The sequence below is a fragment of the Grus americana genome, chromosome 1, assembly GCF_028858705.1.
Source record: "Grus americana isolate bGruAme1 chromosome 1, bGruAme1.mat, whole genome shotgun sequence".
NCBI classification, from domain to species: Eukaryota; Metazoa; Chordata; class Aves; order Gruiformes; family Gruidae; genus Grus; species Grus americana.
The window spans coordinates 219,174,769-219,193,984 of NC_072852.1; the positions used below are offsets into that span (position 1 = coordinate 219,174,769).

The 19,216-nt window shown below is 56.6% G+C and overlaps 1 protein-coding gene across 11 annotated transcripts in view; it reads left to right on the forward strand.

Annotated features, from left to right (window-relative positions):
- The window catches only part of STIM1 (stromal interaction molecule 1), a 97,153-nt gene extending 78,588 nt beyond the window's left edge, over positions 1-18,565 (forward strand). For 3 of the 11 annotated variants that reach the window (XM_054832202.1, XM_054832219.1, XM_054832211.1), the window contains exons 9-14: positions 608-775; positions 1,851-1,951; positions 2,448-2,683; positions 4,623-4,703; positions 7,705-8,104; positions 17,125-18,565. In XM_054832202.1, coding sequence (XP_054688177.1) covers positions 608-775; positions 1,851-1,951; positions 2,448-2,683; positions 4,623-4,703; positions 7,705-8,104; positions 17,125-17,674 — 1,536 coding nt within the window. In that variant the 3' untranslated portion in view covers positions 17,675-18,565. Of the gene's footprint in view, positions 1-607; positions 776-1,850; positions 1,952-2,447; positions 2,684-4,622; positions 4,704-7,704; positions 8,105-10,975; positions 16,190-17,124 lie in introns of those variants that run through there. The other 8 variants (XM_054832229.1, XM_054832239.1, XM_054832259.1 and 5 more) reach the window with 6 other exon arrangements.
- Positions 18,566-19,216: the final 651 nt, after the last annotated feature.

The window sequence follows — 19,216 nt, forward strand, 5'->3', positions numbered from 1 at the left end:
CATCTCCCCTCCTGCAGCTTCAGGCCATTCCCCTTGGCCTGTCACTCCCTGCCCTTGGCACCAGCCCCTCTCCAGCTTTCCTGGAGCCCCTGCAGGGACTGGAAGACCCGAGACCTACAGTCTCATTCTCTTCAACTCGTGCATCGTGCTGTCAGCCCCGGAGGGTTCACGTGCAGTTTGTGCCGTTGTGAGGCAGAGGGCTGAGGTAGACCAGCTCAGCTCTACTTACCCTCCCCGAGAGCTGAGGTGCTGAGGCAGGACAGCGTCGCCATGGCTGGAAACTTCTGAGGAAGGAGCTAGCCTTTCGGGTGAGAGGAAAGCGCTGCAGGTTGTTCCGGTCATCTGAGCAGCAGCCATGTCTGTCAGGTGGCTGCCCTGCCGCGCTCCTCTCCCCCACTCACCCGCAGTTGTGCCACCTCTCCTCCTAACAACCTCTGCTTCCCTCACGAGTAAGATTTAAGTTGCGTGGAGTCTCCCCCCCCCCCCCCCCTCTATTTTCTGGTGCCTGAAAAGCACTGGGTTGGCAGCCAGCGGTTGGGACGACCTCGCAGGAGGGCAGGCCGTCCCCGTCGCTGCTGCAACGCTGCGCTGGCCGGTTCTCTCCCAGGTGCGGATGGCGCTCAAGAATGCCGAGAAGGAGCTGGAGTCGCACTGCAGCTGGGCTGCGCCCGAGGCCCTGCAGAAATGGCTCCAGCTGACCCACGAGGTGGAGGTCCAGTACTACAACATCAAGAAACAGAACGCGGAGAAGCAGCTGCTGGTGGCCAAGGAAGGGGTGAGAATTTCAGCGTCCGCGTGCCGGGTCTTCCCCTCGCAGCCGCGGGAGAAACTTTGGGGAATTAAACCTGCAGAGTTTCTTTCTCTGCACCTTCTTTGTTCCCCTTTTAATGCCTTAAATTTGCAGTTTTTTAAAGCGCAGCCGCCTCTCGGGGCAGTGCAGGCTCTGACCGGGGTGTGCCCGTCAGCTGAGCCCCGGGAAGGTGCGGGGTATGGAGCGCTGCCTGTGCGACAGCGCTGCGGGGTGTCGGCGGGAGGTTTTGCACCTATTCAGCACAATCCCTGCTCGAGGTGATTTTCGTGCACGGGCAACAAAATTTCGAACGTGTGCACGCGATCTGAAGTGATGAATCACTTCTGTGTTCCCAGTTGTTTAAAATTTTCTGTGCCAACCAAAAAGCGATGAGCTGCAAGGAAGCTGTTGTAACATGTGTTTGTCTCTGCAGAGATAAACAGCAGCCAGAGCTGGCAGCATCTAAAAAATTGTCTGCCTTAATGTGTTTGTATTATGGACACTTTACTGTTTCAGTGGTTTTCCTTTTGCTGTGTCAGTTCTCATGTCCACATCCTTGGTTTATCTTTTGTAAGTCTCATTCAGCGCCACAACTCTGCAAACCCCGGAGCTGTGTGCAGAGACTAATTTTGAATACACGCTGTGCCACAAAGAGAAGGCAAAAAACCCAACCCCAAAACAAAAAGCCTCCCCAAACCAACAACCTTGGGCACTGCCAGTGTTTCTCCAATAGTTTACTCATGGGGAGGACAAAACAAGGCCACATGAGAGCCATTGGCCGTGTGAAGTAGCTCGTTCGGTTCCCTCTGACTCTCGGGAAATCAGGAGAAGGGCTGAGGAGGAGCATGAAACCCCCAACCTGTTTACTCACTGCTGGCGAATTCCTTGCCTGCCGCGTTAGGGAGAACAACATCCTTCAGTAAAAACCCGATTCACACGATTTACATGGGTGCAAACAGCTGCAGGGACTATTTCTGTCTCAGCCCATCCAGGATGTTCTCGTCCTGGAGGAAACACAAGGTCGTCTTTCTCCTGTGACCTTTTTCTGTTGATGTTCCAGGCTGAAAAAATTAAAAAGAAGCGAAACACCCTGTTTGGAACATTTCATGTTGCTCACAGCTCATCTCTAGATGATGTTGATCATAAAATCTTAACTGCAAAGTGAGTATCTACTTAATACCTTCCCTTATTTCTGCCTGCCTCTTTCACCCCTCTGGTATTTCAGACACAACCGTACTGCAGCCCGTACAGGTGCTCTTGGTCTCGTTTTGCTGAACTTTTGTTCTGTTGACTTTAGTTAGCTGGGATTGGACTTGCTCCTTTTAATCAATAACCTTTTAATTTTATCTGCGTGAAGCAAGAAATGGCAGTTATGCAGAGCAAATAAAAGTCCTGTCAAAATGAGGATTCAGGAGGCTGCAGTTTTAAGTGATTATCCCTGGATACTTCAGTCGTTGCTGTGGGTTTTTTTAAATTCCTGTATCCCTGGAAGTGGATTGAAAGATGTCTCAAGTATTAGGATACAGAGCTGAGCCACTAGACTCCCTGTTTCAGACAATTTATGGTGTGTTTTTCCTTCATTCCCTACGTTTTTCCTTCATTCCCTACGTTTTTCCTTCATTCCCTACGTTTGTCCTTGTTTGTACCTTGCTTCCAGGCAAGCGCTGAGCGAAGTGACGGCTGCGCTGCGGGAGCGCCTGCATCGCTGGCAGCAGATAGAGCTGCTCTGCGGCTTCCAGATCGTCAACAACCCGGGCATCCACACCCTGGCCTCAGCCCTCAACATTGACCCCAGCTGGATGGGCACCCCGCGCCCTAACCCCTCACACTTCATCATGACTGATGACGTGGACGATTTGGACGAAGAGATCGTTTCTCCCATGTCCATACAATGTACGTAGTCCGTGTTAGCTGTGCGTGGTGAGTTGGCGTCAGCCGGGTGCTGCAAAATGGACGGGGCAGACGTTCAAATGTCTTAGGACATTTAATACCTTAATTAAGGTATCTAAGTTGGTTTTTAAATGCCCAAAGACAAATTGTTAGTCATTGAGGGTCGGGAATGTCTGGAAGTGCCAGACCACCGCTGCTGGGGTTGCTTGGAGCCTGCTCCTTCCAGCAGAACTAGTAATCCATAGATGTTATTACTCATCATTTAATTGTGTGTATGCCATTCTGTTTAACTCACTGAATTTAAGCATTTACGAAAAACCCCCAAAGGCATGGGCTAGACCCACAGAAGTGAGAGAGGAAAACAAAGTGCCTTGTCCTGATGCCCCCATGGCCAGAGCACTGGCTCAGGATATAAAAGGACCTGAAGACACCCCCTCCTCCGGCACAGCTTTGGACTTGCTCCTCTTGCCGTTCGTATGGGGAGGAGCAGTCTGCTGTGCTGACCCTGCCTGTAAGGACCTACTGAACATTGCCCGGAGCAAGGACGGACCCCCAGTGCCCCATCTCCTGTGTGCATGCTGTGGTGGGCACTCTCCCCCTCTTTACTGGTGACTGCTTGCATAAAAAAATGCATCAACCCCTGTAGGGAGGAACGGGGCTGCTGAGGGGGTGATCCTGCTCTCCTGAGCCCCCATCTTTTGGTGGGACTGAACTTGGGTCACCCCGTGCCGGTTACTCTCAATTGCTGAGCTCTTGGACTGAGTGAGGGCTCTCCTCCTCTGCAGAAGGATTGTGAATCAGTCCTGACTACTGTTCCCATGGTCAGTCGACCCAGATTCAGCCTTGCTTCTCTCAAAAATGCATTTTTCCAAGCGCAGTTTCCTATCTCTAGCTATTGCACAAGAGAACGGGAGGACCGAAGAGCAGTTCCAGACACTGTGGCCGCGGTTTGGTGGCGCAGGGAGCAGCACGTGGCTAGAGCAGAGGGGAGAGGGCAGCCCGTGCTGACAGCATTAGCTGGGGCGCTCGGTTTAGTTATGTCCGATCCAGGACCCTTTCTGGAGGACTTCACCAAACCCAGGTCTGTTGAGCTGAGTAGAAGGTGGGGGGAGGAACAGGAGAGCCTCGGGGTTGGCAGCGCGCGCTGCAGGAGATGCCTGTAGGCGCCGTCGCCATCCCTCCCTCGTGGTTTCGGGCTCTGGTTAGATGCTGTGAAGTCTGGAGGTGAGTGCTGAGGTTGGGCTCGGGGCGTCGGGGGACGAAGGCAGAGCGCTGAGGATTTGGGCAGCCTGCAGGACGTGAGGCAGGAGGAGCAGAGCATTTGCATGTTTCCAGGGCTCAGCAAACAGGGCTGGTGCTGGTGGTTTGTGGGGTTGGGTGTGCATTTAAAGCATCCAACAGATAATGGTGTCCTACTTACTGCTCTCTGTGATTATCAGTTACCATTAGAAACCAAGCTAGGCAGCGCTAATAAAACACTTGCAAAAATGTGAGCTAGGTGTTAACGAGAGAGGGATGTCTGAAGTGCCTGGGTCACACCTGAAGCACACTCTCCGGAGAACGTGAGCTGTACGAGGCATGAGCCTTCAGCTGACGTTTTAAGGCTCAGTGCCTCACCTCAAGTGCCAATTTTTGTACTTCCAGTCCCCGTCAGTCCCGCGATCGGTGGCGAGCCCGCCTGCCTCCGTGCCGCAGCCCTGATGGCAGCCCTGCGGGCGGTAACTCCGTGTAGCAAGCGCTGGGCATCCAGGTTCCCAAAGCAAGGAGCCTTTGCCTTTCCCTAGAGGGTTTTTCTTTCTCTGTGTACAAAAACTGCTTCGGGAGAGAAGTGCAGAGTTTTTCCTCCCCAGACGTGCTGGGGATGTTGCTGACTGCCCACGATGATTGTCCCGGTAAATCACATTTTTCTCTCTCCTGCTCACACCCGGTTGGCCCATCCCAGACGCAGCCTGGCTTTTCGGGCGCAGGTTCAGTGACCGCTCGTCTCTGTCCTCGGAGGATCAGTCCCTCTGGAAATACCCTGGTTTGGTTCTCTTCAATTATATTTTAATTTTTTGTTCTACCCTCTGCCCTTTTTCTGGACTAAAATACATACACAAATTTTCCAACTTTCTGGCACGGAAAACTAATGAATGTACCTCTCTTCACTGAGTCATCAGCATCTTTACTAACCCCCGGGAAGAGTCTGGTGGGATGAAGAAGAATCACAGTTCGCTGTAGTTCTCACGTGCTCTTGGGTTTTACTTTTAAAAAAAAAAAAAACCCAACCAAACCCAGTTGTGAAATCCGGAGGGTTGTTTTTACTTGTTTTTACCCCTGAGGTGGAGATTAATGATTCAGGCTAGGCCAGGAGGAGGTGATGATGTCCCCTTTCCCATCCCACCTCCTTCTCCGCACAGGCTTTGCTGGCAGCCCCTCCGCTGCCGGCCGAGGCTGACCCCGATCCCTCCCCGCGGGCGCCGCTGCCGATTGCTGTGCCCCTCTTCCCTCGGTGTCCTTAAATTGAGCAACGCCGCCTATTAGACCAATCTGTCCCCTGATGCCGGGGCCATGGGGATGGCACGCTCGCCCCAGAGACGCCGAGCCTCCCGTTTCTGGCTGGAAGCCTTCCCTTTGCGGAGCGCTGCCGAACGCCGGCCGTTGCGGGATGCAGGAGGACGAGCGTGTGAGCAGCAGGCCAGGCTGCGTGCCGGCGTTGGTTAGGGCCGACGTGGCGGTGGGCTTCCTCACGGTGATGAGCAGGTCATTCGGCTAACGTCGGTAACGCGTGTACAGCGTCTGGAGTGAGGCGGTGTCTGTGGGAAGCGAGGGTCCGCTGTGGCTGTGTGAGGAGAGGTCTCAGCCTTGGTCCTGTGCTTATCGCAGGGTAAGTCGTGCAAAAGGAGCAAGGTGTCAAGTTGGTAAGTGAGGAGCGCAACACCGGGGGGAAAACAAAACAAACCCCGTAGGAAAAAAGCACGGCCCAAGAGAGCAAGCCCGTAACGCCCCAGGTAATGACTCTGCAGAGCTCGGGTCCCCGTTAGCCCTGCAAACCGAGACTCCTAAGCTGTATCCCCGCCGGCAGCAGGCACGCAGGGATCAGCTGTGCTATTCCTGTCCGTGCTGCCTTAGTTAGCAGCGCTGCTGCGAAGGCACAGCAGGAGAGCTGGAACAGCCTCCGGTTCTGCCCGTTAACGCTCTCCCCCTTGCCAGCTCTGATCAGTTTTTTGCAGTCCTCACCAGAGCAAGGGATTTTTTTCCCCACCTTGACTCCATGCAACTTGATTTCACTTCATTTCAGCTCTGGAGCTCTTAAGAGAAGAAAAAAAAAAAAATCTTGCAATAGGAAGTGGATGGTATAAAGAGCTCCAGCGAAGGGTTTGTAGACGGGCAGTGTGGTAAAGCAAGAAGTAGCAAACCTGAGCGGCAGGACCTGTGAGAGAAACTGTGATTAACCTCGGGGATGCGGAAACAGCAAAGTTGCCTGAATTATTCTTGCTTGTTCCTTCTTCCACTTGAATATGTCCCAGCAGTGATCCTTCCGCACCTGGGTTGTTGATGAGCTGCAGGAGATTCGTATTTCCTAGCTGTATGTTTTTAGAGCAGTGATTTGCTGGTTCTTCGATTCCCGAAGGAGCTCTCCTTCTACTCCATCTCTTGGCTTTCCTGTCTCTTCACCCTTTTAACCATTTTTACATTTATTTCTTGTGCATATAAGAAATCCCGAACAATCCTGAACACCTTATCTCTTGCAAAAGAAGGAACATCTTGTACGGAAATTACAGCTAGCGGATTAAATGCCACCAGTCTGTTGTCTGCCGGATGGCGATGCAGCCGGTGGATCCTTGGTTTTCCATGTGTCGTGCTCTGCCCGAGGGACGTGGGTGGGCAGGAACCTCTGCGGCTCAGCGCGTAGGTGCGGTGCAGCGATAGCGTAGGTGCGGTGCAGAGGGAACTGGCTGAGCTCTCTGGCCGCTGTTACCTGCCAGGTAAGACTACATGGCCAGGAAGATCATTATGATGTTTAAAAGCTGTTAATTAGCTGGTGACAGTGCGCTGAAGGAGGCAGTCCAGTTTGTTTCTCTGAACCAAGGTGAATTTGCAATTGGAGAAAAACATTTTTCAAATTGAGCGTCTCTCTGATCAGTGCTAATTCTCAAACAGACGGGGAACAGACAATAGCACTTTTGGGCCGGAGCTATAATTTCAGGGGTGGACTGATGATGAAAGCCCGTGCCTACCCAATTAAAAGCATAGTTACCATACATCTGCCACGCGTCCCAGCCGTTCTGCCCTGCGGAAGGGTACACGGCTGGGAAGTTTCTGCGTCGGCGTAGAAGCTTTCCTGCGCCTGGACACAAAGCGCAGCTGTGCTTCACAGCCCTGCTTTCGGTCCCGCATTCCCACGCCTTGCTCCGGGAGTGGCACTGGCACGACGGTGCTGGAAGCGGGAGCAGAGCGGTGCTCCGGCGGTGGAGCTCACCTCGCCAGCTTCAGGCGCCTCCATCTGAGCTGATCACCCGAGGCTCCTTTTTTAGGCTGTGTAGGGAAATAGTACTACCGAGGCACGAAGCATCTGAACAACTTGGGTGTCTGCATTAAGCTGAAATGAATCATGGCCTGAAAGTACCGACTTCTTCACGTTGACTATAAAGGGAGCCTGGGTGGTAGCTCTGAAGTGAAGTGTGGTAGGATGAATCATGCAGCCAGTTTCTGCTTCAAGCAAGACGATCAGATAAGGTGTTCAGAAAGCACCTATATCAGGAATGTCAAGCGTCGGTTTTCATGGGCTGGGCATTAATCTAGCATGTTAAGCAGTAGCGCCAGCTTAATTAATGCTCCTTCTGCATTAAACCAGCATCCCTTATGGCACAAGGCGGGATGGCTGCAGTGGCCCGAGCAAGCGTCCCGGTGACGGAAGGCATGGTGCTGCGGTGCAACAGCCCTGGCCGTGAGCGGCAGCTTTACCACGGTGCCTCCTCGCTGATTTGATGTGCCGTCTCCTTCCAGCTGCCTTGAGCGTTCTCCTCTTTCTCTCGTTACAGCTCCTGCCCTGCCCAGCACAGTTCGCCAGCGCCTGGTGGACCCACAGCACGCCCACGGATCTCAGAGGTTGGTAGAGAGTTATGTGCAAGGCCAGAATGAGTCGGGCCAACCTGCCCATTACCGGGCAGGCCGAGTCTCTCTCCGTCGAATGCACAGCCTCTCCTCTGGACAGTCTTTCAGTTCCGACCTTCCCGGCACCAGCCCATCATCTGCTGCCACCACCACCTCTTCCACCTCTTGCTCCTCATCCACCGCCACTGCATCTGCTCCTGCTTGCCATGTCCACCCTATCTATCACCATCACACCACCTCCTCTTATTTCCTTCAGATGGACTCCATCCCTGATCTACCCCCTCCTGATGTCACCTCTGGAGTTCGCTGTCACACTGAGAGCTTTGGGTATATTGCTGTTTCTTTTCTAGCTCCCTCTTGCCTGCTGTGTCTCAGAGCTGATGCTTGCTCGGGTGCTCTTTCTCCTAGATTCCTTGTGCCCTTTCCTTTTGGGCCTTTATTTCATGATTTATCCACACGTTTGTCTCTTCAACCGCTCTCCCGTGCCAGTGGACCCTCTAAGGAGTGCTCCACAGTCCATTCCCATATCTGCGAACTCAGTGGGTGCATAAACCGAGGAGGTGCTGCTGTTTAACTGTAGCTAAGCAAATGAGAATTCCTGGGCGCTCGGTTATTGCTAAATAAGTCTTTCACTTGGGTAATGTGAGAACAAAGGTAACACAACTAATCAAACAAACACTGACCTTATTTGAAGCCTTGACTTATTTGGGGTCTTCACAAGCGAATTGCAAAGGAAACCCGATGGGTAGATACCATGAGATAGTAGTTGGTGCTGCCGGAGGGTTTGAAATTTGTGCTGTTTTTAAGAGGTGGCAAAAAGCAGCATGCAGGGATGTGTGGTTCAGGGTGACTCTACCCCTGTTTTGGTAGGGGGTGAGGCATGGCTGTGTTCCGGCTAAGGAATGTCTGAATAATGAGAAGAGGGAGTTGGAGCTTCCTATTGCTGGATCACTGGCTTTAACCTGGTCCCTTTCCGTAGTAACAGCCGGCAAGCGATGGCGCTTTGGAGACCCGTGTACGATAGGATCCAAGGGACGGGTTATCATCCACATCCCCGAATCCCTGACCTCTCCTGATGCCCCGCGCTGGCATTAGGTGAAGGACTGGGTGGGCCTTAGATGCGGGAATCCTGCCTGGTCTAACCGGGGTGCTGCGAGGGGCCCTCCGGCAGCCGTCCAAGCCCAGGCACGTTCCGCACCCCCAGCAGAGGATCGCGTTCCTTGGGCGGCCTTGGGTTTTCTTCCAAACGAGGTCCACGGGCAGCGGTCGTTGGAGGTCCTCGCCCCACGTGGGTCATGGATGAGCGCTGTTTGAGCCCACGGCCATTCGGATGCTGGTTTAAACCCTCGGCTAAGGGGCGAGCGGGCCGTGTGGTTGCACGGTCTCTAGTTTGGGGCCGTCGCAGGCGCTCGGTGCGGAGCGGGCGGTGGAAGGGCTGTGCTGGGGAGTCCCGTCCTGCCCTGCCAGGGAGCTGCCTGTGACTGTGGCTGAGTCACTGCCTCTCTCTGTTCTGCGCTTCCTCCTCGGTAGAATTAAAAATAGTCTCCTTATCCCCAGTGGTAGGGAACAGACTTCTGGGAAAAGGCTGCACGTCTCTGGGTGCAGAAGGCGATAGGGGCAATGTCCTTTCACGTTTATTTATCCAGGCAGACGACATTCCAAGTCGCCACATCTTCATTCGTGCCCGCACGCTGTAGCATTATCCCTTTATCTGTAGGTACCTCTGCCCCTAGGCGCAGGTTCTCTCCTGCCGTCACTTGCACAGTCTCTGTTTTGGATGTCTCACCCCTCGCTGAGTTGTGTGCCTGGAGCCGGGCTGCCGGCGGGACCAGAGCACCGCTGAGCCCAGGCTGCGAGGAGCCCCAGCAGCCCCAGGCAGGTGATGGATTCTGGAGTATCGGCGGGGGAAATGGCTGCACCTGCTCCACAATGGGCGATTAAAGAGCAACATCTCAGTTAACTCCGTAATGTTTGTTTGGGGATTACGAGAAGCAGCATAATTAATATTTAGATTAATTACTGCTGATTTGAGTTCAGTTGCAGCTGTCCCGGTTTGACTGATAAAAGCTGGGAATGCTTCTGGTAACATCGCGCACTCCCTGCTTACCATCGACCTTCCTGTCTCGGCAGAAAGCAGGGCTTGTCCTGGGAGCTCGAAGGCTGATGTACTCTTTCAAAAATAGCTGTATAAACATGATTTTTTTTTCAGCTGAGGCCTGTGATACACTTAATTGCTGACCAGGGTAAAGTCTCGATCCTGCAGACTCCCCTGAGAGGATGTGGTGTGACTTTGGGATCCCGATTAGAAAAGGCAATGGTGCTGAGAGGTGGTTAGGAGAGAGTAACTGGGGTCGTCTTACTCCCCACGGGCACTTAGTAGCTTGTCAGAACCTAATTGGCCACGGTTCAGTGGAGGTAGGATGGCTTTCTCCCTGTTCCCATGGCAAAGACTACCTGTTGATGCAGGATAATTGATTTAGCAATGGAATTTGGCAGAGTAAGAACTTGCCACCTAAGATTTGCTTCAGCTACACAATAGCAGACGACTCCAAAATCCATGCTCATCCATTCTCTGTTCATTTCAGAAAACAGAAATGAAGAATTGGGTGCCCAAATGTGTTCTTAATTTGTTGCTTTTAATTTTTTGTCAAACTGCATCGTTAGCAGATCCTGCTTAGATGCATCTCTTCAGAAATACTGCCACGAAGGCATGCCACAGCACAAGCCAACGTATTGCTCTTTCTCTTTTATATAACCAGCCTTGGAGGCCTTTATGTACATCCCTCGAGCTCCACAGCCTCCCAAAGAGGCAAGCAGAACAGATGGGGAAGCTGAGGCTGAGAAAGGCCTCCCAGGGAGTCATTGCCAAGGACGAAAATGGAACCCAAAAAATTCCTGGCTCCCTTGGTAGGAGGAGAGTGCTACCTTGAGTGCTTTGGGCTGCTGGATCGCTTTAGCCTCTCGTATCCAGCAGATGCCAATGTTGGCCAGACCTCACAAGAGAAATCGTCTCAAACGAGCCGTTCCCCCAGAGAAAGGCTTGGGGATCGCTCCTCTCCGTGCAAGCTGTGTACGGTGCTAAAGTCTGCTGGGGGTTTACCTGGTAGGGACCTTCTCTCCGGGCAAGGCCAGCGCGTGGCCGGTGAATTGCTTTCATCAACTCCTCACTGTTTGCTTCTCTTTTGCAATTGGCTTCAGAGGATCCGGTGCAAATAAGGTCAGAGCTGTTCTGATTTTGAAGGGGGTTTTTTTAATGTTAATGAAGGGGACAGGGTGTCCCTGGGGGGGAGAGGGATTGGAGGCTGCCGTGTGCACAGAGGTTTCTGCTGCCAGCGCCTGCTTCAAGTGGTACCTGTGGATAAACCTGGTGGAGATGGGAGTGTAGGACCAACCCCCCCGCTGGTGGCCCTTTTCCAACGGGGAAGGGAGGTGGCAGCCATAGCAAAAGGAGAGTGTCAGTAATCCCATGAAAAGAGTAAATCACAGCCCTTGCAGAATCGAAGGGGAGAAATTGCTGTTGGATTTGCACTGTAGAGGCTGTTCCTAAGCCTCTGACTGTGCCTCGTCGCTGAGCACAGCGGAGGAACTAAGCCATGCAGCAAATCTGACTGCCTTAGGGGAAGCCTTTGCTGCCCCGGTGCCGCGTCCTCGCCAGGTATATAACGTACAGCCTTGCAGCTACGGGTAGAGCTTGTGGTACAGGCAGCAAAGTCTGTTTGAGGCTGGTAGACCAAGCCCTGCTTTAGTGTCAGATGCCCTTGAGCTGCTCCTAAGCTTTCCTAGAGCCTGTGTCCTGGACTGTACAGACAGCAGGAGCCCGCCCAGAGAGCTCGTTCAATGAGCTGCAGACTTGAGGAAGAATAAATATTTATTCCAGATCATCCTCCTGCCCTCTCCCCTCTTTCTCCACCACTACCAGCCTTCCTTTACTCCATGCCTTGCTCTGCTTCTTTTGTTTGCAAAGTCAGTCCATTCCCATTTTCTCACCCTCTCTCATTCACCGTGGTCGGTTCGGATTCCTGGAGTGGCGAGGCGGGAAGCGCAGGTGAAAGCGGATAAAAGAGCGGCAGCAGCGCACGTGTCCTGCCTTCACCTAGGTGAACGCTGTTGGCTTCGGTGTGCCCAGCGACATCAAAAAGCAAGCAGGGAACACTGCAGCAGTGCGTTTCGGATTGAGGAACATGTGGTCTTAAGTGAGGCTCTCAGGTATTTTCACGTTCAGTTGGTGGTCTGCGGGTTTCAGGAGGGATGAGCGTTCGGTAGTGCCTGCTGCACCGCAGAAGCGCTTTCTCTGAAGGCACCTTCCCGTGATACCATCGAGGCTGGCTGGGCCCGGGGCCGCAGTTCCTCTGAAGATGGGCCGTACCGATTCAGGAGCATGTGTCGCATGAAAATTAGCAGGATATATGCTACCCCTTGTTGGCTGAGCCTCACCCAAGATGACCGGCAGTATCCTGGCAATGTTCTCTCCTCCCTTCTTGTCCCGGCCTGGGGCTCGGGAGCATCCCCTCCTCCTTGCTCTCTCTGGCAAAGCCAGCGTGCATCCCAGCGAGTCGTGTCCCTGTGACGCACACCTGCCCTGTCGGGCGCTTACCCTTGGGAACCGCCAGAAGGGATCATTTTGGGCTGTAGAAAGCCCCAGCAAAAGTTTCCAGCTGCTGGTGTTCAGTTCTGAAAGTCAGCCCCAGCTCTTGGGTGCCCCAGCGGGGACGCAGGTCCCTCTCTGCACGTCCTGGTCCATCGGCTGTCGGGGGGGGTTAATGGCCCAGCCGGCCCCTTGGGTCGTCCCCTGCCGCTGCCCGGCATGGTGAGCGCTCTGCCGTGTGCTGGCACGGCGCGCCTGCGTCTCGGCTGCCGTGGGTTGAGCTGCAGCTTCACAGAGCGGCGTGGGGGCTGCTGCTGCTGCTGCTCAGGGTCTTCTCTGCTGCCCACCGCTGATGTGCCACTTGGCGTGCTGGTGTCGGCAGTCACCAGTGTCTTGCCTCTACCCTTCGGGAATATGTTCCTGAGTTCCAGCTGGATAGGTTATGGATAAAATGGGGTAGCTTGGCACCACTGGGATATTGGAAAAGTGTGCTTGTGGGCTGTTTCCCCTGGTCAGCTACTGCAGTTCCCCTCTGGACAGCAAGAGAGAGCCCAGAGAGAAAAAATCGTGGTCCAACAAGGTTGGACCAAGCATGGCACCCAGTGCGGTGCCGGCCATCCGCTCTGGAGCAGGACGTCCCCAGGGAACAGCAGCGACAGCCACACCTGCCATGGAGACGTGACCCACAAACCCACCACCCCCGCTGCTGCCCAGGGACCCTCTGCTGCGGTGAGAGCGGTCTCAGGAAGAGACGCGGCAGCCATGGTACGTGCCGACGACCTGCTCCGAGCTGTTTGCCGGCAGCGGCCAGCGCAGCGTTTTGCCTCTGTCTCCCCGGGGCGCAGGACCAGCTGTCCCAGGATCAGGTTCCCAGCGTCTGCGCTCAGGGGAAGAAAATCCTCCTGGACCGGAGGATGTTTCTCCATCTGCTGTCGTCATTTTCTCCACAGGCTGCCGTAGCCGTGGGATTTGCTTTTGTCTCTTCTGGATTTAAAAACTCTGCAGGACCTGGTGAGAGAGGGGGAGAGGCTCACCAGATGGCCTCTGAGCTGATGGGCATTTGCAGATCTTATCGGGAAGAAAACTCACCTTCTTCACAAATAAGGGGTTTTTTGAAGTCACCTCAGTTAAAAAAATTATTTTTTGCTGTCTTTGCTATTATCTCAGGTTTTCTTAAAAAGATTTCTTTCCGCTGACACCCACCCAGATACCTTTGTGATTGCAGCAGCCAGTAGAGAGATTGGGTTGATTTTTACCAGAAAAGAATATTCTTTCTTGGAGTTATAACCTTGAATTTCAAACGAACAGGCGTTGCTGTCTAAACCTGCCTTCTCTACCACGGCACACTGCGTCCGCAATGCTCAGCCACTCCATCGGGTGAACTTCAGCAGCGGGTGCTCTGCTCTGGCGCGGTGGTCCTTAGGGAGGAGCTCCCCGGGGAAGCGGTGATCCGGCCGACCACAGCGGCACGCCAGCCTGGCGGGATCAGCTGGAATGAGTCCTGCCTGCCCATAGTCCCGGCTCAGATCAGCGGCGTTTCCACACCAAGGTTTTGCCCCACTGCCTGTCCCGTGCTGCCTCACCCGTGTGCCCGTACGGTGGTGGCCGAGCAGAGTCTGGATGGAGCCTTTTCCCCCGAACTCAACTCTGCAGGCAGTGGGGATGGGCAGCCGCAGGCAGCTCGGAAGATGCAGCTTCTGCAGCAGCATTGCTCCCTCTCCTCGGTGTGCTGGGACCGAGCGCTGGCCGGGGGGACGTACTGGCCGCTGCCTCCCCTTGCTCAGCGTCGGTGTGTAGGGCTGGTGCCAAGCCATGTGGCCAAAGCCTGCTTTGTTTTCCTAGAAAGGGAGCACTCCCCAGCTATTTGTGGAGGAAATAAACCTCTGAAAGCGCCTGTTCAGCACCGACTCGCCAAGCGGCGTGTCTCTCAACAGCAGCTCAGCACACGCACGCGATGGCTTCTGCCAGCCTCCCTCGAGAGAGGTGACACGACGAGTGGCCTGGCAGAAATTCCCCCTTCGCGGGTGCATTAAGCACCGACACGGACCAGAAACGTTCAGGAGGAGCACGAGGCTCCGAACTTCCTAAAGGAAAGGGGTCGGGTTGTTGTGACTGCAGTGACTTCTGTCTGCCGCATTTACTAGCAGCAGCCTGAGGTCTGGAGCCCCCCGCCGTCCACCTTGTAGAAGATGGCTCTCAAATACTCCCACGTTCAGCCCCATCGTGTTTTATTGATGCTGCTGTTCCCGAAGCTGACTGCCCGTGACCCGGCTCCAGTTATCCCAGTGAAAGCTGTGGGCCACGAGCCGTGACCGTGACCTTCTGCAGAGCTGCAGGATCTGCTGGTGGCGCTGGGGAATCGGGAGCTCCCATGGCTCCGTACGGTGTGTGTCAGCGCAGTTGTCTCCCTTGGATGGCCTCCAAGATGCTCACTCGGAATAGCTGGGGATTTCACACCATCCAAATTGTTCGGTTCCTGTTCCCCCCGCCTGCTGCTAACCTTGAGGATGCGGTTCTCCGTCGCTCAGCTGTCAGATGGGCTCAGTTGTGTGTGTGGGAAAGGCAGGGACTGTTCCAGCAATGCCTGGGGCTGTTTTCTTCTTGTTAAAGTGAGAGGTGAGACAGGCTCCGCAGCCGGGCTCTCACAGCGGATCCCGGGCTGTATCCTACCCATCCACGAGGGTTTTTAATACCCCCTTCCACCATACGTTCTGACAGAGCTGTTAAACAAAGGTCCGAGTTTATTGAGTGGGTTGTGTTAAAAAATACCTTTGTTACCATGACGGGGACAATGATCTGAGGAGAATCTTTCCTGCCTTTTACAAGCACCTCGTGCTAGTACAGTCGTTCTGGGTGACTTGGTGGTCCCTTGCTGCAGTCGCTTTTCCTGAAACGCCCGCCCAGTTCTGCCTGGAGGTCTCCTCATGCACAAGCTCTGAGCCGAGGGCGTCTTCTCTCCTCCCGCCTCGCGCTCTTCCTGCCTCCAAACTCCGATGTTCTTATGCCGGTATCATAAGAGAGGAACACGGGCCTCTTTGCTGTGCTGGGTGGGCTTGGTGCTGAGCAGGGCACAGAGACCCACGTCCTGGGGGGATCTGTGCCGGGAGCAGCATGGGCCGAGGAACCGGTGAGCATCTCCCATCTCTTCTCACACCCTTTTGCTTCTCCTCCTCTTTGCTCCTTTCCTCTCCATCCACCTTTCCCGTTCCGTACTACCTGCTTCCAGCCGGTGCAGACCCTGAGTAAGAGGGAAGGGCCGGGTCCCCTCGCAGCCCCCCTCCCTGCCTGTGCCTGCCTGTGCCTGCCTGTGCCTGCCCTGTCAGGCAGGAGGGACGGCCGTGCGGCCCCCAAGTCTTGAGGCCGGTTAGCGTAGGTGGTAGCGAGAGCAGCATAGCTCTTTGTCCGGCTGCACGGGCACACTACCAGGTTTCGGCAGGGACGGAGGGGATGTCGGGCTGGGCTGCAGCAGCGTTGCACCCATGCGGGTGATCCCGGCTGGAAGGAGTAGGCTGTGACCTTGCATTTCTCCCTTCCTCCTACCTCCCACTCTCCACTGCAAAAAGGATCTGGGAGCCCCTCGGGCTGGCGCAGCAACGCTCTCACGCCTTTTGCAATCACAAGCAGGCACCAGGCTGGGGGCACAAACCGCTGTGCAGCAGAGGCTCTGCAGGCAGCGACCGCAGGCAGCGACCGCAGGCAGCTGCGTGTCAGGAGCGCGCTCGGGCATGGCTTTGTGCGGGAAAGCCGAATCCCTAATTCCTCCCTGTGGGATTAGAGGTTTGCACCAGCTGAGCCAGGAAAAGGGGGAAACTGGGTCTGGCGCTTTCTGTCCGGCAGCTCGGAGGGGCGAGGCGGGTGGGCACGCACACACAGATGGCAGCTGAGCAAGCGCAGAGGAACCCTCTGATGAAGCTGCCCCCAGTCCTGCTGCTTGGAAGGGCATCGGCTCTCGCAGCTGCACCGTTCTCCAGTGCGAGCTGTGCGATGCTGCGAGCTGCCTGGCCCGGCTCCCAGTGGGATCCATGGGAACAAAGTGCGCTGGCAGGGTTGTTTTTCGGGGGGTGGGAGGCAGCTGCCGGCTCTGAGCGGAGCCCAGCGGCGCCCGGCCATCCCTGCTGTGCCAGGTCAAGGGCCCCTGATGGCCGCTGGAGCCGCGGCCGGTGCCTTTGGACCCCCCAGCTCGGGGCTGAGCGCTTGCCTCTGCCTCGTGGCCCGGGGCCTCGGTCCCTCTGGTTCTGCCTCCGTGCACCGTGCTGCCTCCCCGCTCCCCACAGCGCTGAACCCAGTGGCGTTTCAGCTCGTGCGAGGTGGGTGCTAGCAGTGAGCTCACCTGCAGCCTGTGCTGGGGAGAGGGGCTGCGCTTGCAGGGGAGGCAGCGAGCAGCCCTGCCTGCCTGCCTGCGTGCCTGCCTGCCTGCAGCGGGGATCGCTTTGCCCCGTCTGCTGGGTAGTTGGCACCGGGTTGGACGAGGCCCCCATCCCCGGGGTGTCACCGCAGTCGTCCCGCTGGCACTCGTACGGAGGAGCAGAACCAGGGGGCGAGGTGGCAGGAGTGGGGCGGGCGTCTGCCCTGCTCCAGCTCCCTGGGGCTCGACGCAAGCCGCCAGTGCAGGACGGGGCTGCCTCGAGGGGGTTCCCTGCCGGTCCCGCCGGCCGCCCTCAGCTGCTGCATCCATGCGCGCAGGCGGGCTCGGGCACGCGTCTGCAGGCTGCCGTGCCGGCGGTGCTAACAACCTCTCTCCCCTCCGCCCTCTCCACCCCAGAGACTTAACTCGCTGCGACTCCGACTCCTCCATCCCGCACCTGAGCGACCACCAGCGTATCCCCAGCTCTGCGCCCAAGCTGCTGGCTGCCCGGCCCAACCTGCTGACCAGGTCCATCGAGGAGGCTGCCCCCGGCCACCCTGCCATCGTTGCGCCCACCCCCAACGGCGGCAGCAGGCACGTGGAAGCCTCCGCCCTGGGGGCTTTGCCGGAGCGGCTCCCCGAGAGTCCCATGGTGATGAAGAAGATGATGATGGTGAACCACGGCATGGAGAAGTCCTCCAGCCTGGGGGAGATCAGCCACCCGACAGCCGGCAAGCACAGCCACTCGGATTCCTCCCGGTCCCACAGCCCCAGCTCCACCGACCCCGACACCCCCTCCCCCATCTCTGACTGCCGGCCCAGCAGCGCCAAGAGCACCCGCATCCCGCAGCTGGCCGCCAAGAAGAGCCCGGGGGACGAGGACAGCAGCCTGACAGGCGATGAGGTTGACCTCGGCCAGAGCAAGAAAAAGTTCCCCCTAAAGATCTTCAAGAAGCCCAAGAAGTAGAGAGGGAGTGGGAAGAGGAAACCCACCCAGGAGCGCGACCCGCTGGGACCGGGGGGCGGCCGTGCATCGGGAACGCGGCGCACCCGCCCGACGCGGACCCCGCGGGCTCGGGTGCTGGCCAGCGCCCGCCGCCCTCCCCTGCGCACCCTGCCTTTCTGAGTCACCTCATCTAGCACCGGCAGCGGGAGGAGCTCTTTCAACTTATTTATTTCCTGATCTCTGAGGAAAGAAAAGACGACGACCGCTCCCCCAAAAGAGAACAGCCGCCCTTTCTCCCCTTCCGACTGCTGCAGTCCCTGGCTTTGCTGTGCATGGCTTCCAGTTACTCCTGCCTCTGCTCAGCCACGCGGCATTTGGGTTTGCTTTCAACGTGGGGTTAGGTTTGGGTTTTTTTTTTTTAATTTTTTTTTTTTCTGGTCCTTGAAAAAGGAAAAAAAAAGACCTTCTGGTCCTTTCTTCCCTCTTCCAACTTTTGCCCAGGCTGTACGGAAGGTTGGGGAGGTGGGAGCCCACGGGGGAGCGTGCAGAGCGGGGCCGGCTGCTCCCTGCTCGGCTCTCAGGATGACTGGGTGCGAGCGGTCGGGCAAGCTGCCTCACGGACGTCGCATCAGTTCTCTCCTCGTTTCTAGGAGCCACTTTCCTATACCCCGGCGCCCATCGCTGCAACGGTTGGGAGAGGAAATCCCTGTTTGTGCGCTCTTGATAAGCAAGAGCAAGTAGAATGCCCTCGCGAGGGAGGGCTCTGCCCGTGCCGGTACTTGTGGGCTCTGCCCGCAGCCTGCCCTTGACCCGCTGCCGCGTGTGCCGGAGGCGGCTGCAGCCCACTGGATTTCTGTGGTGGGACGGGGCTGCCCACCCAGCTGCTCTGCCCGGCCGGCCATGGCGCTGCTCAGGCTCATGCCCTTTAGGCCCTTGGAGACCTAAAGCGCGGGCAGCGTCCTCCCTGCCCTGAGGCTGTGCTCGCTCCAGCCCGAGGGCAGGCTCTGCCCGGCTGTGCCAGCCCGTGGCCCGAGCCCTGCCGCCGTTCGGTGCCAGCACAGCCTGCAGCAGGTCTCGGTCTGGCCCGAACCGCTGCCTAGGGCTCGGCAGCTCTCCCGTCCTTGCTCAGCAGGCTGTGGGTCACATCCTGCTGCTCGGAGCCCTCATCTCGGCGTGCTTCCCCCACCGCAGCCCTGACCGCTGAGGGGGAGTCCCCAGTTCGGGGCAGTAACTGTGGGCCAAGCCGTGCTCCATCCCAGGGCCAAGCCCAAGCCCAAGCCCGGGGCTGAGCCTCGCTCCGTCCCAGGGATGAGCCCAAGCCCGGGGCTGAGCTTCGCTCCATCCCAGGGATGAGCCCTGCTCCCTCCAGGCACAGCTCTGCAGCCCCTCCCCGCAGCACCCAGCGCCGGGGCTGGCCAAGGAGCCTCCGTCCGCCCTCCTGCATCCCTCAAGGCTGCTGCCTGGCACGACACGGCCCCCCAGAGCTCCCTGCTGAGCCCGGGGTCCCTGCCTTGCCGCCCCCTCCGTCCCAAGCCCCCCGTGCTGCCGTCCGACACGACCCCG